At 39.3% G+C, this 27515-nt stretch overlaps 1 protein-coding gene across 1 annotated transcript; it reads right to left on the minus strand.

Moving 5' to 3' along the window:
* Positions 1–121: 121 nt before the first annotated feature.
* LOC136882095 (uncharacterized protein SYNPCC7002_A1628) lies at positions 122–27257 on the minus strand. Its single transcript, XM_067154620.2, has 7 exons — positions 26894–27257; positions 26490–26675; positions 26241–26400; positions 14450–14643; positions 12217–12372; positions 9355–9466; positions 122–1878 (listed from the first exon to the last, which is right to left on the minus strand). Exons 1-7 carry the CDS (start codon positions 27014–27016, stop codon positions 1712–1714), a joined length of 1098 nt encoding a protein of 365 aa, XP_067010721.1. The 5' UTR covers positions 27017–27257; the 3' UTR covers positions 122–1711.
* Between the last annotated feature and the right edge of the window lie 258 nt (positions 27258–27515).

Here is a 27515-nt window from a genome sequence, read left to right on the forward strand (position 1 = left end):
AAAAACACACCCACAAACAACATATACATTAGGTAACATTTTCAATAAAGCATGGTTTAAAAATCCCCTGCAGAACAAACAACATGCTGCAAAAGCAACCTCAACTTAAACAATAAAGCCCTTTTCTCCATATTAAGAGTTTATTAACTCAAACTACAATGCCAAACAAAACATAATTGAAACACCAGGTACAAAAAAATACATAAATACAAAACACGGTTAGATACAATTCGCATACATCCTTCGGAAAACACATATACGACAATTCCCAAAATTTTACACATACTAGAAAATACCTGAAAAAGAAAACAGGACAATATGTTTCATTCTTGAAAGAATATCATCAGACTCATTAAAATAACACTTTTTTAACGTTATTCATTAAGAATGGGTGAACATTACGAACAGGTGCAAAAACATTTATGATAAAATTCTGTGTTCAGTTCCTTAAAAATGTGGAGATGTTTTTGAATTTATCTTATTGCACTTTGCAGTCCTTGGCATATTGCCGATAACTGTCCGCTTGTCATGCTCTGGTATTATCATTGGTTTTCATGCAAATTTAATTATACTCTGTCTAGTTTTGTTTGTATTTGAAATTGTTGATGATAACTGATTTTGGAATTTCTTAATGAGCATTACTAAATGCATAAAATCATAAGTTTAAATGGGGTGTGAAACATTGTTCTTTATCAATACATTGGCTTACATTTGTTTTAGTCATTAAATGTGTATGTACAGTTTTGTATTATGGTTGATGATGGCCAGCCAAGGCCGAAACTAGCTCCAAAATTAAAAATGTAATGTAAACATTGCATAATATAGTACTGAAAAGGTGAGCCATTATGACATAAGTTTAGTTATTATTCTGTTATTAATTAAATGTTTTCTTATTTGGGTATTTTCTAGTATTTGTTAATCTTTCTTATTTTTGACAGACTGGGAAACCAAAAGATTATACATACTCAAGGTTAATGTCATGTAACGTCCTTTCATCCTTGCTCTTTTAAATTGTGTATTGCTTATTTGAATATATAGATCAAAAGTTGTTAAGATTTGTGTGATACAAAATTTTTACATCAACATTAACACGGTAGAATAAAGTGTTATATATTGAATGTAAGATTAGGTTGAAGTCAATACGGACCTAATTAGCTGACCATTATGTTTAAAATAATGAATCCCATGGGCAAGACGTTTTCTGCATATAACAAGCTAGCTATTGAACAGTAATGTTTACAATATTATTTATTTACCTTGCTTAGCAAGATTATGTATGTTTTAAGAAGATATAACAATTCCCTTTCTGTTTTCATATCCTGGAAATAAATGAGCCAATACCCCTGTCCCTGAGATTCAGGCTACCAGAGAATTCTTCTTGGTATGTTTATATGTATATATAATGGTCCACAACAAATCGGAAACAATCACATTGCTTGCCTCTACTGACTAGTAGTGAAGCAATGTCATTTAGAGGCTCTGATTCAGGTCTAATCCTCCTAATTCCTTTTGTCATGGCCTGTAGTCATAGCTTAGAATGTTTTGTACATTTTATATGATATGTACATCTATTGAGATGGTGGCAACTTTTTATAAGAGCACCAAAATCTTCCCTGTTACCTGCACCATTGATTCTTGAGAATCTCTTGTTAATTCAACAACTCAGTTGATTCCTTTCCTTTGTCTCTCCCCTGTACAATCTGACAAATCGCTAAAGTTTATGATTTTTCCAGAGCTTGGAAGCTGCCCTGTGAACAATAGTGTGACGCCTGGCCAATAGGTCTATGTCTTTGGAGTAGCCACCTCCAATGACTGTGGCACATGGTATTCCTCTCTTGATAGCGTTTGAGATTACGCAGGAGTCTCGACGAAACAACCCTGAAACAAATACAGACAGATAAATGGACATGGCTTCTGATATAGTTAAAGAAACAGTGTAGGAAATCCTGGAAAGAAAAGGATGTGGAAGGCAGTCAAGGGAACTAGTGAAAGCAAGAACTGTTCCAGTTGTGTCCAGACACCAGTGGGTAGAACGGATTGGTTTAGAAACCCAACTGGACTAAGACAGGGAAGTGTATTGTCTCTACTTACATGTATAATGATTATGGATGAAATTTTAAAGGAAACAAAGGCAAGATATAAAGGGGATATGAAAATATTGTTGGTTGCATATGACATAATGATCTGGGGAGTCAACAACACAGAAGTGCAAATCCAACTAGAGGCTTTAATTGACAATACTGAGAAATATGGTGTGAAGATCAGTGTAGAGAAGAGCAAAACTGTGGTGATGACAAGAGGAGAAAGAGAAAGAAAAGGGAATGTTAGTATCAGGGGACAAAATCTTGAAGTTGTTGAATACTTCAAATATTTGTGAAGTGAAATAATGCAATATGCAAGGTTGGATAAGGAGATCAGCAAAAGGGTACAACGGGAAATACGTTCCACCACAATGTAAGGAATCTGGTCTATTACCAACTTATGAACACGTATTAATATTCGGGGACTTCAATACTGACATATTACAGCAGACAAGTGAAACAAAGCAACTTCTAAATATATTCCAGTCGTGTAACATGACAATATTACAACTACAACCGACTAACCACACTATCGGAACCACCTCTTCATCTCATACCCTTCTTGATTTAATGGTTACGAATAACCCTCATAAAATTTTGCTTCATGGTCAGATTCCTGTTCCATGCATTTCTAAGCATGACTTGATATACCTGCCATATTCTCTTAAAGTACCGAAATATAAAACAAAATATATCACTTATAGAGACATTAAGCATATAAATATGCATGACTTTAGACTGGATACTTCTAATTCTCCTTGGGAGGACATAATTAACATAGATGATATTGATATGAAACTACAAAAGTTCAATTCCCTCTTACTTGGTCTCCTCAATAAGCATGCTCCAAAATGTAGAGTTAAAGTATCTAGACCTCCCGCACCATGGCTAACTGATGACGTCAAACGCACAATGTCCCATCGAGATTCATTACACCGGCTATATAGACGAACCAGCTCTCCTGATGTTCTTGAACAGTATCAGTCTCTGCGCAACAAAATTAAAGTATTGATCCGAAATAAGAAATTCTCTCACTACCAACAGCTAGCCAATAATAATATGAATGCACAAAGCACATGGCGAGAGCTTTGCTCCATGGGAATAGGGAAATTTGAACCTAACCATTGTAACCCAGATATATCACTTGACGACTTAAATAAACACTTCTCTGACATTAAAATTAAGCACCAACCACAGATTATAACTTACACAATTAACCCATTACTGACTAAACCACCACCAAATAAACCAATGTTCAAATTCCTTACTGTTAATGAAACTGAGGTGAAGCGTGAACTGCTTTCGGTCAAGTCAAATGCCACTGGAGTTGATGATCTCCCCATCATCATCATTAAATGCATTCTAGATATTATTTACCCAGTAATTACTGACATATATAATTTTTGCCTCAGTTCTGGAACATATCCAAGGATATGGAAAGATGCAATCATAAATCCAGTACCAAAAACGTCTCCAGCTATTTCCCTATCAGACTATCGACCTGTGTGTATACTTTCATCTCTCTCCAAACCCTTCGAGCGGATAATCCATCGGCAACTAATGGGGTATCTTAACAAATATTCCTTGTTTGACCCGTTACAGCCAGGCTTTAAAAAGGGACACAGCACCACCACTGCCCTATTAAAGGTTACAGATGACATTAGATACGCAATGAATGAACAGAAGTCACATTACTTACTCTTCTTGATTTTAGCAGTGCATTCGACACTGTTAACTTAGGCATATTGCTGGCCAAATTAAAATCCCTTCATCTAAATCAGACTGCTTTACAACTCTTTAGCTCTTACCTCACAAACTGCAGACGAGTCGTTATAAAGAATAAGACTTCTCAATGGGCAATAAAACACACAGGAGTACCCCCAAGGTTCTGTACGTGGACCACTGCTTTTTATTTTATACATAAATAACATAGCATCTCGACTGAAATATTGTAATTATCATATATATATGCGGATGACCTCCAATATATTATCACACAAATTTGGGAGATATTCGTCTAGCAACTGATAGAATGAATGCTGACTTACAAAATATATCATCATATGCTTGTGCTTGTGAAAACTCGATATTAATAAATCCCTCCAAGATGAAAGCTATTATAGTTGAACAATCGAAATTAATAAACATGACAAAATCTTTAGACATCCCTTCACTCGCTCTATCTGGTACCAAAATTCCATATGAAAGCTTGGTAAATAATCTAGGTGTTGTTATAAATGAAAACCTAAATTGGAATGAACACATCACACGTATCTGTAACAGGGTATATGCCTCACTCCATCCTCTGAAATACCACCATAACATTTTACCGTTAAATATGAAAGTCAGGCTTATAAAAACATTAGTTCTCCCTTTATTCTACTATTGTGATACTGTATTCATAGATGCAATGAAAGAACAAATTAGAAAAATACAAAGCACCATGAATTCCTGCATCAGATTTATATTTTCATTACGCTACGACACTCATGTCACACCTTATTACAAGCAATTTTCCCTCCTGGAATTTGAAGAACTCAGAAATCTTCATTTAGCCCTGTTGGTGTTCAGATCACTAACTGAGAGAACTGCCCGGTACCTGTCATCAAACTTTACATACCTTTCCTCTCTTCACCAACATAATACATGCTCTGTTACTACACTTGCCATTCCCTTTAGCAGGTCAGCTGCCTATAATCGCTCATTTATTGCAACAGGAAGTAGATTATGGAACTCTGTTCCAAACAACATCTGAAGTAGTAACTCATTAGAGTCTTTCAAGTCGTCTTACAGAAGATGCATAAGCCCACAGTGTGAATCTTGATGAGAGAATGGTGGTGTATGGATGTGTGTATAATTTAGTTAATTTTTCTTTAAAATAATTTAAACTTATTTATCATTAAATTTCATTTAGTAGTTTGACAAATGATATGTTCATATTGGTATAACTATGATGTTGCATTTATTTTGAATTTATGATACAAATTAGTTTCTTTTAAAATATTTAATACAGTGGAACCTTGATTCTCCGTTTTTGGAGGGACCACGGTAAAAAAACGTACAACGCGGGGAAAACGGAAAATCCAGGAATGAATGAACCATCAACAATTTGGCTAAACATCACAAAAATGAAATATGTACACTTATAATCTTACAAACACCCCTAAACCAAACCAACTACAGCCTCAATGTGCCTTCCGCCTACCAAGCGACCGCTGCTCGGTCCAAAAGCCTGCAGATTACGAGGTGACGCACGGTCAGTGTGACGAATCATCTTGACCGTTATTCCTGGCTCTCTAGTCCGGGGCCGCCATATCACCATTAAATAGCTCCTCAATTTCAGGTAATCGTAGAATGACTGAACCTGGAACCAGCCCTCATATCCAGGTAAAAATGCCTGACCTGGCCAGTAATTGAACCCGGGCCCTCCAGGTGAGAAGCGGACAAGTCAGACCGCGGGTCTGGCTCAAACGTTAATTACCGGTACGCGACTTAAAAATCTCGAAACTTTACATTCAGTTTTACTGGGGAAACTTCATCAGTTTCCTCTGAAAACTTCGTCATACTTCTATGAAAACTTCTTTCAGTTCAGCAACTTTGATTAGCCAAACTCTTCAACAATTGACCACAAGTAGTTTTTCATTCTCTAATCTAATAAAAAAAGCGCATTAAATACAAAAGCGTCCAACATGTTGGTAAAATCCTGGTTTTTTTATTTTATTTTTTTAATCTTCCATTGTAATTTGCACACTGGTATAGTGTCCCTAGTCATTATGGAAATCTTGTACCGCGTAAATTAGGCCTACATCGACTTTTAAAGGTTATGTTGAACATGAGAATATGGTTTCAAAATGATCAATCCTCAAGTTCTCAAATGCATTATATTTAGTTCTGCCCGTCACTAATCACAATCAAATTGGAAAGAGAAAAAATATCATTAACACTTCCGAAATTACGATTATTCACGACCTTGAGCTCAGCTGGAAAGCGCATTTGTTGTACAAGTCGGTACGAGTGCGAAATGATACAAAGATTTTAAATGTAACATTCGCAAATAAAACAACTGTGGCTTTTATAACATTTTAACACAAAAACGTGAAATTCCCAGTCTTATATTAGGACAAAAACAGCAATAGGCAATCCCAAAACTTCCCAATGCTTTATGTATGTAAGCTGCACCATCTGTTCTGGTCTCGATAACATAATCGTAAACGATAATATTAAAATACTAAATTTGTGTTACTTAAGAAGGAGCAGTTTCAATTCCTGCCTGAGGGAAATGCCGAAAACCTGTTCGCCTCACACTCTAAGAAAGTAAAAAGAATAAACATCTAACACTGGATATAATGTAGACGTTTTTCAAGTACGAACATTTGACGAAACTCATTTCGTCTTTAAATAGAGCTGTCGAAATGCGCTCTGTCTCCTTCCAATTGTCATGGGCACTCTCTGCTTTATGATTTCCAAGGATTCTGTAAAAAATATAACCTGAATGCGATGCTAAGATGATCCCTTATGCAAGTTCACCACCGATCGCTTTTCCAGTACAGTACTTCTTCAAATTACCACAATGACGGAACGTCAACACCAAGATCCGTAGGTATGCCGCAGCCGTCCTTTCGTAAGATACAGTTTCTTGGAAAACGCCTGATCCAGGATTTAGCATTGATGGGACTGAAATTTCTGAACGGATAATGCGGGATTTTTACAATGTGATTTAATTGGGATGCTCGCGGGATCACGTAATTTGAACGAATAATACGGGAAAACGTAGTTTCCGGGAACGTATAATCGAGGTTCTACTGTAATCTCTATGTTTTTTTTTTTCTGTACAATGACGTGGTTAAGTGTAAGAGTCCTAAATTCACCACTATTAAAGACAAATAAATAAATAAAAATTATGTCTTTCCTGGAATACCCAGGGAGATTATGACTATAAATCACTTCACGCTTTTCCAACTCTTCAATTAATTTTATAATCCACATCTGATCATTCATTTTGAATATTAAAATACAGCACATCAAAATGTCAAGAAAAACTATATAGTTTCTTTACAATTGGCTTTACTTCACACGGACACAGATATATCTTATGGCGATGATGGGATAGGAGTGGGAAGGAAGTGGCCATGGCTTTAATTAAGGTACAGTCCCAGCATTTGCCTGGAGTGAAAAAGGGAAACTACAGAAAACCATCTTCAGGGCTGCCGACAGTGGGGTTCAAACCAGGATGCAAGCTGAGAGCTGCGTGCCTTCTTGTGAAGAATATAACCTATAACAACACTGCAATAACACGTCTTCAACAATTCTACAATGTAACCGTGGAACTGAAACAGTTTCATGATCCTGCAAGCACGATCGCATCTGACTAGTTGGAAACTGATTTCAAACTGGTCCTGTTTACGTTGACCCATTTGCGGCTACCCACTCTCCTACATGTGAGGAGTCACCAAACGGTTGATTGTGCAATCGGCTTCAAACTTGCGTTACAAAACAGTCTACCCATGTGCGGAGGGCCTTAGACGCACCCCTACTCTTGCGCAACCACAGTCTGTCATACATATCTGGGACCATAACCTATACTCCACGCAGGCAAGGCAGGGAGGATGTCACAATCTGTCACATCTATGCCGGGGAACATTTACTACACTCCACGATGGCAAGGCAGAATAATAGTAATGCTATTCATTTAATGCCTCTCTAACGAAATTTTTATGGTTTTCGGAGGCATCGAGGTGCCGGAATTTTGTCTCACCCGAGGTCTTTTTATGTGCCAGTAAGTCTGCCGACATGAGGCTGATGTATCTGAGCACCTTCAAATACCACAGGACTGAGCCAGGATCGAAACTACCAAGTCTTCATTCCTGCTTTTGTCACCTCCTGTGGGTGGGGGACGCAGACGAAGAATTTCCCACGGTATACCCTGCCTGTCGTAAGGAGCGACCAGGGAATGACTGTATTAGAACCATGAAACTATTTGTAATTATTACCACCACGGGGAACACCATGGGTCACCTTTACTTGCGAGTAGTACCACTATGTTAGGTACACAATAGGTTTGTGATTAGTAGCAACAGAAAGTGGTTCACTGTGGGTTTACGTTACCTGTGGTTAGTGCCATTATGTGAGGAACACCACGGTGTGGGCGTTGCCTGTGATTAGTAGCAGTATTTGAGGTACCCACTGTGTGAGGAACACAACAGATAGTTCGGGTCCCAGTGATTAGTATACCTGGGTGAGGAACACCACGAGTTTGTGTTGCCTATGAGTGGCACCATTATGTGAGATACACTACAGGTCTGCATTACCTGTGCGACGTACAATCCTTGTGAGTAGTAGCATAATGTGTGGAACACCGTGAGTCTACGCTACTTTTGATTAGTACTACAACATAAGAAATACTATGGTTCTACTTTACTAGCGATAAGTACGATTATGAGGGGCGGTTGACCTGGATTTTGGACCCCTTTAGACAACAAGCATCATAGATTCAGGATTGTGCTTTAGAAGCAGTCCCTTGGTCAGTAATACTATTGTTTTAAGATAGTTTCTGGGAAGATGGGGCATTGCAGGTCTGATCCACTGATTGTTTTAAACTCATATTCATCCATTCATTTTTCATCACCATGTTTTGAATTGTGGTTAGTGGATGATTTTGGACTTTTAAATGTCATTACATTTCGTCTCAATAGGGACCGATGACCTAGATGTTAGGTCCCTTTAAACAACAAGCATCATCATCACCTGCTTTTGTCTGAAGAGAAGGTGCCTTAAAATTCCATGATAATCCTATTACTCTATCCCTGCCATCCCATCCCATTATAATTTCACCATTTTAAGTAAGATAGATGTGTGTGTATCTGGGCGGGGGGGTAGCATACGCACACAAACACACACAGTTACATGCTCAGGAGGGAAGAGGGAGCAACAGATAGGGGACACAAAAACAAACATGAAAACATAACAGGACAAACTCCATATTTTAACAGGTGGTATCTTCCCACACACATCATTTCTTCACAGCCCCTAGAAATGTCATTACAGGCCAATAATCTTATTTATGCATGACTTATGCACTTGTTATTCACCACCAATATTAAACACCACAATATTTTAAAACTATGTCAAGAACAGTATAAGAAGACTGGAATACAATTACTGAAGAGGAGTGGTGGAAAGAGAAGTAACATCAACCTGGCAGGAGCTGGACAAGGAGAAATGAAAATGATAATGAATACAGGTACAGTTAAGAAGTATGTGGAGGCATACTGACCTTCATCACTCAGGTTAAGTTTCCCCAGTTCGTCGTCCATGTGAGGATCCACCCCAGCATCGTACAGAACTAGATCTGGACGGAATGACTCGAGCACCATAGGCAGATGGTCCTGTGAAAACAACCAATAGCAGATCTTCATTTCTTTGTATAAGCTTTTTCACACAAAAACACATTTTACACCCAATATAAAAATTATATCTGGAGTGTTACTCTTTATGCCTCGGAAACATGGACTGGTGGCAAAAATTAAAAGATGAGATTAGAAGCGCTCGAGCTGATGTGTTGGAGACAAATGGACAGTAAAAATGAGGATGTGTTTACTAGAGTTGAAGAAAAGCAAAGTCTGGAAGGAGCTATTAAAATTAAGAGACTGTTTTATTGGACACTTGTACCTTTATGTTCCGGAGAGGAAGAGGCAAGCGATCAACCAAATCAATGAAAGCAAAATTCTTAAGTTGGAATGAAATAACTAACACAAGAAAGGGAGAAGTGGAGAAAAAAATTGCTTCATATTGGGGAACCCAGAGAAAGACATTTATTTATTTATTTATTTATTTATTTATTTATTTATTTATTTATTTATTTATTTATTTAATGAATATTGAATTTTTACAACCGTATTGTAATTCAAATTGACTTTCGATCAATTATGTTGTGTTACGTATATGTAGTACATGTTGAAGAGATGTTCAGTACAGAACAAAAATAGCCTACCAGACACCAGTGGAATCCAAACTCACAACCTCCCGATTTCACGGCTGACACTTCTCTCCTTTAAAACCACAAGTCCGTTTGGGCTCGGCATTAAAAAAAAAGAACAATGCAGTTTCATCAGCACTGACAATATTGTTCGGTGCATACAAATTGATTACATAAGCCATGCTTTTTCGCCAACTGTCTGCATCGCCAGCGTTCGTGGATTTTGCTTTTCTACAAACTGCCTGCTATCTGATATTGTGACGTTCCTTAATACGCTGAATACAAAAGAATTGCAATCTCACTCGAACTTAGCAAATATGAAGCACACTGTAGACACACCGAAGTGAGTGAAAGTGTGGAAAGATACCCCTGCACATTCCGGAAGATGCGTTCTACCATGACGCGGATAAATTTTGAATTAAAATTACTCTGTACTGGGGTTTTTTAATGTAAAGGCAGTTTTGAATCAAACGTCTGAATTTTGGTAATGGGACCAACTTTGGTCTTCGAATTACGAATTATCCGTATTTTGAATTAAACAATTTAAATAACATGCAAAACTGTACCTCATATTTCCAGGAACGAGAGCTTCTGCGAATTGGGGGGGAATTTGAATTATCGAGGTTCTACTGTATTTATTTCACAAAACAGCCAACTTGTATTCACATTCAAGCTGTATGAACAAAACTGTTACCTACTGTATTTTAGACTACCTTTCACATACTGAACCTAGATAAATATTTATCCAATCAATAGAAGGTAAACTGTGAGAATAATCAGTCAAAACACATCTGGCTGATGAAAATTATAACTGTACAAACTATATTCACTTCACTAAATATCTTGCACAACAAATTAATTTTAGCATGCTGAGAAAAGAGCATTGGCTATGTATTTAGCCACTAACATATAAGGAGTTGAGGATACAATTCAAACAAATGTTCAGCTTATCAGATAGTGATGAGTAACAATATTGTACGGGGCAAAGACAGATACGGTCATGAAGCTAAATGTAGCTTAGATTCTAGCCCACAGAGCAAAAATAACTATGCCATTGTTGCAAAATATGTAGTAGAGAATCAAATGCAAAATCTAAAGGGAATGGATAGGGTTCCCTTTGGCATCCAGATGGACCTTTCAGTGAGGGTGAATGCACCCTGAAACCATCCATCCTGATAATGCTGGGAGGTGACCTTATCAGAGGCTGAGAAGAATGGATCAAGAATTGGGATTGATAAGGAAAGACATGTAGTCTGGAGAGTTGCGTCATACATAAAGGAGAAGTAAGTCAACTGCAAGCTGTTGAAATGAAGTTCCTTAGATCAGCTGGACAGAAAACAAGGAAGGACAGAATTAGGAATGATAAGATACCAAGAGACCTGCAGGTCAACCTGACCATGGAAGAAAGGCTGAAGTGGCTAGGACACGTTAAGCGGATGCAGGAAACTCGAACACCAAGGAAGTATTTTGAAAACGTTCTGGGATGAAGACCAATTGGACGCCCCAGAAAAAGGTGGTTAGATCAGATAAGAGAAGACCTAGAGAAGAGAGGAGAAACATGGGATGCCCTAGAGAGAAAAGAAGTATACCAGGACCATAATAAATGGAGGCACATCGTTCTTAAACATCCTGCCCAGCTCGCTGGAGGGAATTCATGATGATGATGATGATGATGATGATGATGATGATGATGATGATGATGATGAAGGAAAGAGCCTGTCCTTGACTTTAAGAGTTTGTTTTGTCTCTTCTATCTGTGCTCCTGGCTTTCTATACTTGACATGTTATCATAAATAGAAAGAAACAAATAAGTTACAAATGAAGTCATGGACATAACGATAGAAAAAAGGATAGGATAGACATGACAGGTCAGTGAGAGAAGAGGAGGGTCTGCCTTAGAAGGGCTCCACCAATAGCCACATTGTTATTATTATCACTGAAAGGAACAGACAAGTATCAAATTCAGTCATGTATATAAGGAAAGGAACATAAATAGGAATTGTTCCCACTCGCACTTACCTGTCATCATGTTTATTCTATTATGTTTTCCTATTCATGTTCTTATCCTGCTTCCTTACACACACAACACTTCTTTGTTATCTTGCTCTTACATACAGATGTATACTACTATGAACAGACAATACTAGAAGATTCACTCACAGTTAAAAGACTCATGAACTCTCTGTCCTCTGTACCAGGCTCCAGTTCCACATCCAAGTCACTCTTCTGCTTTCTGAAGGGAAAGTTGCTCGCACAGTGCATCGAGAATGTATAAACTTGAGGAGAATTTTGGAAAATGTATGCTGTGCCGTCTCCCTAGAATAATTAACAAGGATGAGAGATGGGCTAGATATACTACTACAGACAGGGGTAATTCCGAAAATAAGATACGAGAATCTGTTATTCCCAGACTTCCATGTCGATAGAAAGCCACATACCGAGCTCGATAGCTGCAGTTGCTTAAGTGTGGCCAGTATCCAGTAATCGGGAAATAGTGGGTTCGAACCCCACTGTCGGCAGCTCTGAAGGTGGTTTTCCGTGGTTTCCCATTTTCACACCAGGCAAATGCTGGGGCTGTACCTTAATTAAGGCCACGGCCGCTTCCTTCCCATTCCTAGGCCTTTCCTATCCCATCGTCACCATAAGACCTATCTGTGTCGGTGTGACGTAAAGCAAATAGCGGAAAAAAGGAAAAAAAAAAGAAAGCTACATGTATCTTTTGCTTTATCACATAGTTTCTAGTTGCTGGTGTAATCGTGTTCAGACAGTGCCTTCTTCAAAGCTGGAAACAAGTGGAATGCCCTGGGCATAAGATCAGGACTGTCAATGGAGTGGGAAATGGTCCATGAATTTCTAACGAAATGTTTCTAGAAGAGCTGCTGTTGGCACCACTGTAAAGGGTGTCATGCAGAAGCACAAAATCAGAGGTAACTAGTCCTGGTCTCTTTTATCAAATGGTGGCTTTAGACTTTGCCAGCATATTGCAGTATCTTGTTGCAGTTAACCAATGGATTTTGCGACCCACAACACAGTCAGCATAAACTTACTGGCATACGATATAACCAGAAGATTGTTGGTTCGAATCGCACTGGTATATGTAAGGCCATTTTTGTTTTGCAAGTACTATATGGGACGGCACCGCTATGCCTGCCTCTTACAGAGAGGCCCCAGCCAGGTCAGGTATTTTTACCTAGATCTGAGGGGGGGGGGGGGGGGGGTTGAGGTCCACTCAGCCTACGTGAGATAGCGACCCCGGTCTAGTCAAAAATAACAGCCAAGAGGATTCGTCATGCCGACCACGCGACTCCTCATAATCTGCAGGTTGTCGGACTGAGCAGCAGTCACTTGGTAGGCGAAGGCCCTCCAGAGCTGTTGCGCCATGGGTTTTGGTTTGGTTTTACATACTATATGTTCACAAAACAACCTAATAAGCTGAAAGAGTACTTGAAGTTAAAACTTCTTCCTGACCAAAAGTTTGCCTTGGGAGGTGTAGTGGTCACAATACAGAATAGACAATGATTTCCTTCCTCTTTGTAACAAAGCAGATGTTGCAGACCGCTGCTCATTCTTTGAGACATATGATTGATAGTCAACTGTCTAGGTATCCATGATTGCCCGCTAGTTAACGCGAATCATGGCATCCACACGTTCAATGTTCATCTCTGTAGTAGATGTCATTAGGCATCCACACCACTGCTCATCGGCTACACTGTCACTTCCATTACGGATCTGTCGACATCATTGCCGAACCATTTGCTCCAATATCACATCTGCACCATACACACCTCAACAAGCCGCATATAGATTTCTGAAACACTTGTACCACGTGCCCGTTCTTTCGTCCATGTCTACAACACTCACTTGTCAGCCGTCCGTCTCCATGGCTAAATGGTTAGCAAGCTGACCTTTGATCACAGGGGTCCCGGGTTTGATTCCCGGCAGGGTCGGGAATTTTAACCATAACTGGTTAATTCCGCCGACACGGGGTCTGGGTGTATGTGTCGTCTTCATCATCCTTTCATCCTCGTCACGACGCGCAGGTAGCCTACGGGCGTCGTATCAAAAGCCCTGCATCTAGCGAGCCAAACTTGTCTTCGGACACTCCCGGCACTAAAAGCCATATGCCATTTCATTTCATTTCATTTCACTTGTCAGGCATCGCAGAGCAAGCACTTATGATGCAGGCACACAATAAGTGATCGCCACCTACTTGAGTCTACTCTTGTGCCTGCATGGCTCAGACTCTTGTAATTACGTGACATGCATTAACAAAGACGAATGTCTCAAAAGTACAGATGGTATCATTTCCCCCTTCATACATTACTTATGAACATACAAATATGCAAAACTTATTTTCGGAATTACATTCATACTTAGTGATGGTTCCTCTTACTTGATGCACATCCAAGTCTACTATCAAAATTTTTTCGACCGCTCCACAAATCAGTAAGTGTTGAGCAGTAACAGCTAAGTCGTTTAACAGACAATAACCTGAGCCATGAGTGGGGAAAGCATGGTGTGTCCCACCTGCAGTACTACACGCCAGACCTCTCTGGAGAGACAAACCAGCCGTCACCAACGTGCCTCCTGAAACAAACATCATTACCATACTCATTACCAACCACTTATAAGGCACAGGATGATAATAATAATAATAATAATAATAATAATAATAATAATAACTACAGGGGGATATCCGTCGTTCAAGTCATCTATAAGATTCTCTCCGCGTGTCTTCTTCAAAGAGTACAAGAACAGCTTAAACACAAAATTGGAGAATGTCAAGCCGATTTCCGACTTGGGCGTTCCTGTGTTGAACAAATTTTTAACTTGAAGATGACATTGAAATACAGAGCAACCCGAAGCTCTCCAATTATTTGTAGTTATCTGTAGTCATGAACGCCAAAACTAGTTCTGTAATTAAAGATATGTTATAAAAAACATCTGACAACATTGTATATGTATTGAAAAAGGTTGAACCTATAAGATTTTAAATCAATTGTTATTTGTAGTTTCGTCGACTTCAAGAAAGCGTACAATTTGGTCGATCGACAGTCTCTCTTAACATCTTAGATGAACAAGGATTTGATCCAAAGACGTTAAGACTCATCAAGGAAACACTCATGGACACAACGTCAAAAGTGAAATTCATGGGTGAAGTATCGGAGCCCTTCGCGATTAAGACCGGCGTGCAACAGGGAGATGGATTGTCACTACTGCTTTTCAACCTTGTTCTAGATAAAGACATTTGAGAATGGAAGAAGGAATTGAAAGCTCAGAAGCACTGGAAACCCATTCAACTTGGATGAAAGAACGATGACATATCGGTCAGTTGTTTAGCTTTCGCAGACGACCTAGCGATACTAACAGACAGTGATATTTCAGTGATTAAACAGACTGAAGTCCTCAAGGAAAGGGCTGAGAAAACTGGACTACAAATCTCATTCAAGAACACCAAGTTCATTTGCACTAAATTTGACATTCAAGAATTACAATATGGGCAGATGAAACAAGTTCCATACTTTAAATATCTCGATGAGATCCTAGAACCAACAGGGTTGGAAAAGGAAGCACAGTAAGTCTGATTACGAAAACTCAAAAGAGCATACTGGAGAACCCGTGATATCTACACTAAGAACTGCATGTCCATACATACAAAAATGAAACATTATAATATGGTGATTAAACCTGAAGTGCTGTATGCAAGTGAAATCTTGGTACTTAATAATAAAGGTGATCTGGAAAACATCTTGAAGGCAGAAAGGAAGATCTTCAGGAAAATTCTGGGCCCAGAGAGAAAAGAAGAAGGGTATAGACTCAAATCACGCTAAGCTACAGAATGACTGTCCAATCTTGCCGCAGACATCAGGAAACGAAGACTGAAATTCTATGGACACTTTCACAGACCCTTGTCTTCAAAGTTAACCCACAAGATTTTGACATATACTGAAAAACTGAAGAACATACCGTGGATACAAGACGTCAAAAATGATCTGAAAAAGGCATAGATAAAAACATCAGAAATACTGAACAGAAACATTTACCGTCAGAAGATAATTAGATGGATAATACAGCCAGAGAATAAAGTCCCTAAAAGATCGGAGACTAAGTGGTCAGAGGAAAGAAAACAGTCACACAGTGAAAGAATGAAAGAAATATGGACTGTTAGAAAGGCGAATCATAAATGTAATGCGTGATCCAACAGGGTCCATATGCAAATAATAATAATAATAATAATAATAATAATAATAATAATAATAATAATAATATGGGCTCAGCTACCATGTGCAAGCATTTTAATACCATCTGGCAACTTGCTCATCAATTTCAGTGTTGCGTTTGCTCTAGGCTTACTAGATTGCAAAGTAAAGCGAATCACTCTTGGGCATCTATGTCTGAGTTTAAATGAATTTTGTCAGGTAAACATCAAATGTGTCACAAGAGATCTTTCACAAGCCGATATTGTACAAAGTGGAGTGTTGAATGGCTCTTTCCGTCCCCCTGTGAGTGGGAGGCCATAGAATAACACCCACGGTATCCTCTGCCTGTCGTAAGAGGCAACTAAAAGGGCCTCAGGGGCCCTTAACTGGGGAGCGTGGGTTGAGTTGGCGACCATGGGGCCCTTAGCTGAGTCCCAGCATTGCTTTCCACTTACTTGTGCCAGGCTCCTTACTTCCATCTATCCTATCCGACCTCCCTCGGTCAACTCTTGTTCTATTACAACCCCGACAGTATTAGGTCTCCAGGCGTAGGGAGTCTTTCATTTTCACGCCCATTGTGGCCCTTGCCTTCCTTTGGCCAATACATTCATTTTTCGAAGTGTCGGATCCCTTCCATTTTTTCTCTCTGATTAGTGTTGTATAGAGAATGGTTGCCTGTTTGTACTTCCTCTTAAAACAATAATCACCACCACCACCACCTGAGCTCTTTCTGCCCTTCAAAAATCCTCTGCAGTGTTTGAACTTGGAATCCAGAGGCCGACACTCTACCACTGATCCACAGAGGGAGTTAAAAAAAGAGAGAGAGAGAGGGGGGGGGGGGGGGGAGGAGAAAAAAAACCTCCACCTCGGCCTCTAAAGCTATCTCCTTGCAGATCACAAAGGCCTTTAGCGGGGAGGAAGGTAAAGGCTTCCACTTTCCATAACTGAGTGAGATAGAATTCACATTCATCACAAGCAATTAACCTGGTCCTCATTTTTGTGTAGGCTGAGGTAACCCTCTCCAGGTATATAATAATAGCGTGTGGCCTCCGAATATACCTGGTGCAGGTCTTTCAAATTGACGACCTGCGCGTCTATGATGAATTCTTGATGATGATGATGATGATGATGCTTGTTGTTTTAAGGGGCCTAACATCAAAGGTCATCGGCCCACGATGAATTCTAATGATGAGGACATCATACACACACAACCAGCCTCTGAGCCATAGGAATTAAGCAATGAAATCATTGAACCCAGCACCCTTTGGACCAGAGATCACCACGTCAACCATTTAGCCATGGAGCCAGATGCCTCTCAAGGTGTGGAATATTGTTTCCAAATTTTTCAGCTTTCTGATGGAATATTGAACCTGCTCAGAATTGAACTGATTTCTCAATTCCTCTTTATTTTCAACAGAAATGAAGTAGGTACCCATTGTACAAGGGGGGATCAAATATAAACAGGATTTTATTTTTTTATTTAAATTCATTTATTGAAAAGCACAAGGCAATTACAATTTATTTTTCCACATAGTTTCCTGCTTTGGAAATGCATTTGTCCCAGCGTATGGGCAGCTTTTTGATGTCCTCATCGTAAAAAGAACAGGGTCATGTCACCAGCCAGTTGCGCTCGAAGTCTTCCACACTCTCGTCATCTTCAAATCGTTGCCCTCCTAGAGCTTCTTTAAGCGGTTCGAACAAATGGAAATCGCAGGGCGATAAGTCCAGGCTGTAAGGAGGACCACAATACTTAAAAGAAAGTATACAGTTTCCAGCTTTTCAATACACTGTTATTAAGTTGTACCCATATTAAATTACAACACGTTAACTTTGGGACCGGTTTCGACACATTTAAATGGTCATCATCAGCCGATTAAGAGAACAGGGGCAAAAGGACTTTAAATGTAAAGAAGATGATCAAGTGTAGTCCAGTGCATTTCCTGTAGCTCAACTTCAGATTTTCGGTCAAAAGGTGAGGGGCCCATCTGGAAAACACTTTACGGAACTGTAGGTCGTTTGTGATGATTGCTTGCCAGCTCCCATAACTGATTCCAACTTGTTCAACAATTTCTGATACTCTCGCCCGTTGATCGTCGTCAATAATGTCCTTAACCCCACGATTGTTTTCATCTGTAATGCTGGTCTGAGGATGGTGATCGTGTTGCTGATTTCCCACAAGTTCTCGTCCTTCCTTGAACTTTTTATGCCAGGCAAACACAAGCATCCATGACAATGTTTGATCATCGAACTGTGCAGTCAATCTCTGGCAAATTTCCGCTGCTGTAACTACTTCACGAGCAAGAAATTTTATAATTATGCATTGCGCAGTGGAGGGGTGTACCTGTTGCTCCGACATCGTGAGCCTTACTGACAAAACGGTGGGAAATATCTAACAGCACGCTCTCCCTACTCCTAACGGTCCCGCCTAAGCATAGCAGAAGCACGGGGCCAGTCCTACCAACTGTTGATGTTCAGGAACAAAAATCCTGCTTGTATTTGATCGACCTTTGTAGCATAGCATAAAAAACAGTGAAAGTAGTTGGTTGTGGCAGCAATTATTGTTTACAGGGGAAGTACAACTGGGTACAACCACCCTCTCTTAACATGAATAAGAAACGGAGAAGAAAGGGGGCTGGTCTTCAAAGAATGAAGGTATCGGTAAAGGAAAAGGTACAGCCATATAGGGCATGAAAATGAAAGGTTCCCTAGGCTTAGGAGCTGGAAGAGGACAGGAGTCGCCCAAGATGTAAGTGAGAAGCCAGACACAAATAAGTGGAAGCAATGTTACTCAGATAGGGGAAGCTCCCAAGCTGAGAGCCTCAGTGGTCTCCCTTTTAGTCACCTCTTATAGCAGGCTGGGGATACCGTGGATGAATTCAACCCCCCCACCAACAGGGGAATGAAACTGTAGTGGGAGATGTAAAACCAGTCATAAAAGCTATTCTCTATTGAGTAGCAATTCTTTCCCATCTGCTTTAAACACTGCAATTTGTATATATTTTAACAGTGTCAGCATTAGGGAGTGTAGTCCTTTAACGCGTCACAGACGTAGATCTCTTGATCTGAACTGCACCAGGAGTTGACTCCACATGGGCCGGCACCTGCTACATAGTCTTTTACATTGCAGTTTAAATAAAACCATCATCATTTTCTCCTTCTTCTTCTTCTTCTTATTTAGGTTGACTGTGGGACCACAGCTACTTCTGGACCTTGATCTATGCCCAATACTCTCTCGTTCTCTGTACTCTCCTTTTTCTAACTATAGTGGTTGAGCCCAGAATCTAATATTTTCTTGGAAACTTTTGGCATTTGTGATTCTGGACTTGCAGACTTCACTATTGCTGATTTCTGTTCCTTGTATCCCTATTTCTTCTAGGTTCTTTTTCACATCCTGATACCAGCGCCCTATAGTTCTCTTGGTCTCAAAAAATTTCACTACCTGATTGGTTAACCTTCCTGGTTCCATTCTGTAGATATGTCCATAGAATACAGCTCTTCTTTTCTGGATGGCATCTGGTATGTTTACCATCTTGAGATAACAACTCTTGGTTACTACTCTTTCTGCACAATCCATCTTCTGTTCTTTGAGTGCCCGATATCTTCCTCATAAACTTTCTCTCCGTTAGTTATACCTTCTTGATTAATTCTGATTTTGTCAGGCTTGGGCGTTCAGCAGCATACAAGTCTTCCAGACAGATCACTATCTAATAGTATCTCAGTTTGGCATGGGTTGTTGTGGTTGTTGTCATAGGAACATCAGAAGCATTCAACATCCATGTCAGTGTTCATCCTAGTTCAACTTTGTCCCCGCTCCTTGACACTCGCACAGCAGAGCAGCAAACAGCGCACACATGTACACTAACTTATCTTTGCTGAAAACACTTGGTCACCTGTGAATCTTGTCAAGCTGGGAGAGAGTTGGAAAACTATACTGCAGGAATAGACAGAGGGACCTAACGTGAAAAAAAAAAAAAAAAAAAAAAAAAACGAAGACCTTGGGAGTGGAGTGCAGACTAAGGACAAACGACGACAGTGAACAAAACAGAACAAAAGTATTTGGGAATGCCACCTCTTCAGATTGCAGAACACTTTTAGATGTGAGACACAGGGTCAACTGAGCCAAGTCAAATGGGTCCTTTCTGATCAAAAGATGCCACTCTTTCTGAAATCAAAGGATTTATATGACCATTTTTTGCTGAGTGGTATTGTATGCCACGGTGTGCCGGCCAGCCACCAAGCAGTAGTGGCTTTTCAAGTGCATCAGGTACAAGCCTGGCTGCACTAACATTTCTCAAAACAATTGTTTTATCATTTTCTGCATCCCTATATTTTCTCTTTAAAACACATTTGTTTAAGAAACAGAAGACTGCACCTTATATGATGCGATTACTCAACCGCTGTAGCGCCCATAGTTAATTAAGCAAGCACTGCAATTCATTTCCTTTATGAGTGTGCCTTGCGGTCTGAGTGCAACCCTCTCAATGCAGTGCAGGCTGACTTGTGACGCGTAACACAACGGTTGCCATGACAATGCGGTAGACCGCCATCAGTATGTAGATTCACAATTAAGTATTTATTTTCCACCTAGTCGATACAATGATTGCTTAAGGCAATTTTTAATGGTCAAAAGTGGTACATGTTTCGTATATTATCAACATCTTCAGCCACATAACACTGTTTAGATGAAAAATATATAAAATTGACAAAGTAATGCTTTAGAGGAAGTGTCCTTAAAATTAACATAAGATTGACAAGATTAAAACAAACAAATAACTCAAGAGAAAATATATAAATTATTTCTACAATAGAAAGCAGTCGTCAAGGAAACACTTGTACAATATTCCATAGAGAAATTGTCCTAATAAATATTCTTTTCTTAATAATTCATGAAAAAAGATCAATTTATAAATTAAAAATTATACAATTTATAAGTAATTATCGAAATGAAGAAATCCTGATATCACAGTGCAGCTCTTATTATTAATGTAGATGAAAATATAACTAATTCCTAGTTGTCAAATCTTATTAAGCCTGCTTTCCTTTGGAACAGTAACTCCTGTCATTCTTTCACAGTTTTGCAAAGGAAAGCAGGCTTAATAAGATTTGACAACTAGGAATTAGTTATATTTTCATCTACATTAATAATAAGAGCCGCACTGTGATATCAGGATTTCTTCATTTCGATAATTACTTATAAATTGTATAATTTTTAATTTATAAATTGATCTTTTTTCATGAATTATTAAGAAAAGAATATTTATTAGGACAATTTCTCTATGGAATATTGTACAAGTGTTTCCTTGACGACTGCTTTCTATTGTAGAAATAATTTATATATTTTCTCTTGAGTTATTTGTTTGTTTTAATCTTGTCAATCTTATGTTAATTTTAAGGACACTTCCTCTAAAGCATTACTTTGTCAATTTTATATATTTTTCATCTAAACAGTGTTATGTGGCTGAAGATGTTGATAATATACGAAACATGTACCACTTTTGACCATTAAAAATTGCCTTAAGCAATCATTGTATCGACTAGGTGGAAAATAAATACTTAATTGTGAATCTATTGAAGTGCGATACGGACCATGAAGCTGATTTTATGTAATCAGTATGTATTATGCTTGGTGCAGCCCATCGAGGCACTGGGATTTTCAGCTGCTTGGCACGAGCTGGGATGATATCCGACCACACCCGAATATGTAATCCGGTCTCTCTGCTTAGGTTGAACACATGGGGGCTCCTGCAACATTGCTTTATTTTCAGATACTAGATTTAGTCTCCGTAGAAACTGATACAGGATTTCAAGATATGCAGAAGCTCCAATTTCTTTGCTTGGGAGATAGCTCTAAGTTTGAAGAACTTTCTAAAATCCTCCCTCTTGATGCTCCATAGAACTTAAAATTCTCTTATCCCACGATATTTGACACACACAGGTTAAAAAATTAACTTCAGTATATCTATTCTGATTCTACCTGCAAAAATACCAGTTTGGAGGAAATAATACTGTCACTCAATAAAAAATGAACTCAAGGACGTGTTCAAAGAAGCGCATTAATTATTTTGTTTAATACTTACCAAACCGTCTACCAGTTCCTCATCGTGCCTTAAGTGGATAAAAACATAATTAAGGAATTCAACATCCCAGGAGAGGCTGACTGCGCTGGCAACCATATCCCTGGAGAAGTTACTGCACAATGATTTGTTGGATACAATGCATTTTACAATGACATCACTGAGAAGTTCACTGCTTCAATGGACTGAAGAATAGATTTAACGTACAAGCAATAGACATTACCGAATGGGAGTAATATTTGATTTTTTAGTTAATTTTATAGTTACATTGTGATTTTTAAAGTAAGTGCATACAGCGAATATTTGTAGACCATTATCTTGCCCAAACATCACCCCAAAACCTTATTTCCTCCTAGCCAGATTATCCAACAAACCTATTCAAAATGTACACGATTACTGCACACGCGTGTGTTGGGCTGCACCAAACCGCCACTGCCACCAAAAAACACAAACGAGTATTTTTATCATCTGTCATGGAGATAAAGATACTCTGACAGCCACTAGGACTCAGTAGGCTGGGTCACGTTCTGAACCAGGAAGTTTGCAAAACTTTTAGCATATCACCAATCATTGGCAAACTGTATAAAACTCAGCTACAATGGTACATATGTGTACTGCACGGCAACAGCAATTCAATTTCAAAAAGAGCACTTGATCTGAACCTTCCTGCCAGCAGTAACTACTTTTACGTTTTTTCAGAGATGCCAGGGTGTTGGAAATTTTTCCTACAGGAGTTCTTTTACAAGCTGGTAAATCTGTCAACATAAGCCTGACGTATGTAGCACCTTTGAATACCACCGGACAGAGCTGCGATCAAACCGACCAACTTGCGCTCAAAAGGCCAACACTCTACGAACTGAGCTACCCAACCTAGCACGACCACAGAAGTGTTGCCTCGACATGCTATGCAACACCACAACCATGGTGAGAGTTACAATTCTAGAAGCTGCCGATCGTCTAGAATGGAAGTCTATGTGCTAACTGCCAGACCCTGCAAGGTACAAAGCTAGTTGTTCCACTGCAGCACACTGCATCTTGTTGCTGGCACGATTATCTTTGTTGCTAGCAGCTTGGTTACTTCCTACAAACGGTTGAGAACTGTGACCCAAGAACCATGGTTGATAGGAGGCATTTTGAAAATGTAACTACATTTTTTACACTGGTCTGTGTATGTCCTAGCTAGTGACAAACCCCTCTGAGGTGCTTAGCATAGCATCTTTCGAAGGGAGTGATTCCCTGCAGAGTAGGAACAATGTTCGATGTCAGACCATTGGTCCAACAGCAAAGACATTGCTTAGGAGTTTTTATTACTGTATCCAGTAGCCGGTAAAGTACCATACATACTTGCATATAACTTGTCACCGCGTATATCTCGCACCCCATTTTTAACATTTGAAACTGCAGGAAAAAGAATCCCCATACGTAACTCGCATTAATTTCTAACATCATAAAGACATATGGTACACACACGAAATAAAGTTTGGGTATTGCGTGGATATGCCTACATTAAATACCGGGACTGTACCAATTGCTGTTACGGTACTTTGTGCGTGACAGTACAAGAAGAAGCTGCATTTCTTTCTACCTGCAGAACGGTTGACGCTAGCTGTTGTAATAAAAATACCTAACTCTCAAACCCCCCGTCCCAAGGCCGCATTCCTAGCCAGTCAGTCACACACAGCCATCCCTCTCAATCTTCCGTCTTTGTCAATATGCTTATTGCTACCTGTCTGGCAGAGCTGATCACGTGAACTGGGAGAGTGTCCCTGTCCAGGCAGTCAAGTGATCACAGTATTAGGTATCATACATCTATTGTATTGTCAAAAAGCACCAGCATTCTGCCTTCACGTTTCATTGTTGTTTCTCAGTTAATTTCTTGTGTGGGTCGATCTTTAAGTTATAGAGAATTGTGGGAGTTATACAGCTGGGTTTAAACTCAAAGCGATAAAATATGGTGAAGAAGACGGTAACAGAGCTGCCGATCGAGAATTCCTTGTGATTGAGTTTAATGTTCGCTATTGGCGTAAACAGAAAGCTGCACTAGAAAACGCCAACCGAACATGTAAGGTAATCAGAGGGCCAAAAACTGGTAAGTTTCCTGAGCTGGAAGATGAGTTGCTTCAGTCCGTTATAGAGTTGTAAAATGATGGCTTTAGTATCTTGCACGAGATGCTACATTTCAAAGCACGCAAACTAGTAATTAAAGGAGGAATCAGCTGTTCGGATCTGAAAGAGAGCCGGGGTTGGATCTGTAGATTTATGACATGAAAGGGATTGTCTGTGAAAGCGAACATCTCTCTGTCAGAGAATGCCAAGCAATTTCAACAACAAAATCGTAGATTTTCATCACCATGTGATAGCAATGTGGAAGAAAAACAATTACGTCTTATCTCAAATTTGCAATGCAGATCAAACCCCTGTTAAACTTTGACATGCCATGCAACACCACCATCAACAAGAAGGGAGAATCTAGAGTGCTTGTACGTACAACTGGGTGTGAAAAACAGCACTGCACTCTCATGCTGGCAATAACCGCAGACGGAAGAAAATTGGCCCGTACATTATTTTCAAAAGAAAAACAGAGCCTAAAGCGAAGTTTTCCAAAGGCATTCATGTACAGGTTCAAGAGAAAGGATGGATGGATACAGCTCTTGTCGAGGACTGGGTCCGTACAGTGTTGGGAGCACGCCCAGAGACACTGCTTCGACGCCCAGCAATGGTAATGTGGGACAGTTTCCACGGACAGTTAGTGAAAGACACAAAGAAACATCTTCAGGAAATGAAAACTGATCTTGTTGTAATTCCTGGTGGACTCTCACACTGTCTACAGCTTTTAGATCTTTCCATCAACAAGCCCTTCAAGGACAACATACGTAAATTGTATGCCAAATGGATGGCAGGAGGGGGAGCATAAGCTGACCCCAGCATGAAAAATAAAGGGGCCGTCAGTTGAACTTGTGTGTGACTGGGTTGTGCGGGCATGGTTTATGGTGTCGACAGACGCTATTGTGAAGAGTTTCATGAAGACTGGCATCGCAAATGCGTTGGATGGAAGTCAGAATGATGCAGTATGGGATGGTGACCAGAATGATGCACGTGAGAACAGCGCGGAGATTGAAGGCACTGACAATGAATACGGTAAGTATGCCAGTTGTCTTGTTTAATAGTGTAATGCAAATTTTACGTTTTTTTGGGAATGCGATCTCTCGCACACAAATCCCCGCATATATCACGCACCGAAGTTCACACTTATTTTTGGTCAAAAAAGTGCAAGTTATATGCGAGCAAATGTGGTAAATATACTTCTAGGGGTGGGCTGATGAGTGCCTGGCATATTTAATGAACACATCTCTCTCCAACAAGTAATACAAGGCAAGATTTGCAGCATTTACCTTTCACTATAATGCCATTTATGTTGCAGGTCTGAGTAAAGTTCTACCCTCAGCACAAATGCAAAGAAGAAGAGCAAGATCATAATCATTTACTTTCAGACTCTGTAGTCAGCAAAGAATAATAAAATAAATCATGTTATTTGTTTTTACATCCCACTAACACATGTACGTTTTTCGGAGGCGCCGAGGCGCCGGAATTTAGTCCTGCAGGAGTTCTCTTACATGCCAGTTAATCTACTGACATGAAGCTGACATATTTGAGCACCTTCAAATACCACCAGACTGAGCCAGGATCAAACCTGCCAAGTTGGGGCCGAAAGGCCAGTGCCTCAACCATTTGAGCCACTCAGTCCGGCAATCTCCTGCGAGACATTACACAAACTATATTGTGACTTGCTTACTCACAGGTATGGTAGTGGTTCTTTACGACAGAACTGTAGGTAGGGGCTGTAGTAGTAGAGGAGCTCAACTGGAGTAGGTAACTTACGTGTGCCTAAAAAAATATTAACATAACTTACCAGTTTCATATCTTACTCTTGAAGCAAGACCAGGAGTCCATGAAAATCCAGTAACCCTCTGCTCATCAAGAGAAGTTTTACCATTAAAAAACTTGTCAATATACTCCTCAGTATGGACCGAATATGCAATTTCCTTGCTTACTTGACTTGGTGACACCACCTTGAAACAAAGCAAGGGAAAAGTGTAGACTGATAGACAAAGAGCAGACATATGTTAGCCTATAGAAAAATTTTGCAACTGCATCGCACCTGAGACGATTCTACTATGCCATCAGCCAGTAAGCACTCTAAAACTTTGTGAAATTTTGCCATTGGAAACCGATGGTTAGGAGGAAGCTCACAGACATATCCATGATGATGAATGGTTGGCAGACCTTTCAAACGTAGCAATTGTGCGTCTTCACCCTCCAGATGCAGCTTTAATTCATGCAATACCTAGAAAAACGGTACACCCACCAGCATTGTAGATACATGTCAACACCAAAATAGATTGGAACACACTTCATGCACCCTTTCCTATTGATAACAAGCACCCTGCAGCTGCCCAGCAATTTTGCTGCAATAGGAGCGGTGACTTTAAAACATTTTTACAGAGCAGAAATTCAGTAACAAGGGAGAAAATATGCAGAAGAATTTTAGTCCATATTCCTTACCTGAGTACTTAATTTTCGGCTCAAAAATAAAGATTTATAGAGCGTATCAAACGATTTACTACACAGCTGGATAGAACATGAACAGTTCATTATTTTTGCCGTATTTTGCGAAAAGCGAAACATTTTTTAGGTTAAGTTCATCACAAACCATAGGAATTTTACCGATAACCAAATTACAATTTATATTAACTTACGAAAGTACAAAAATAATTCCGAAAGTAGCAGATAACTTTAAGGCTTTTTCTGAGATGCAAATCGGTTTTCGTTAAAGTTAAAACTAAAATATTCTTTTCGAAATTATAACGAAATATTTCATAGAATATTTTGCGTCTTCCTGTTGGTGGCATTGAATACTTAGGTTTATTCGTACGACATCATAGAAATGTCACTATTATTCTTTTGCCTTGACATATTTTTATGGAAATATACTTATCGTGTCAACTATATATTTCAAATAAAAGCATAAGAATTCTCATGTTTAAGATTTAAAATCAACAATATTTCATGTCCTCAAAACAGAGAATCAATTATATTTACGTAACATATTACAGAAATTCTGAAGGTTTGCGTTGGCGACACTGAATAATTTGTTACAAGTGCCATCTTTCTTATCTTCTGTTAT

This window comes from Anabrus simplex, chromosome 10, assembly GCF_040414725.1.
Source record: "Anabrus simplex isolate iqAnaSimp1 chromosome 10, ASM4041472v1, whole genome shotgun sequence".
In the NCBI taxonomy this organism is placed as follows: Eukaryota; Metazoa; Arthropoda; class Insecta; order Orthoptera; family Tettigoniidae; genus Anabrus; species Anabrus simplex.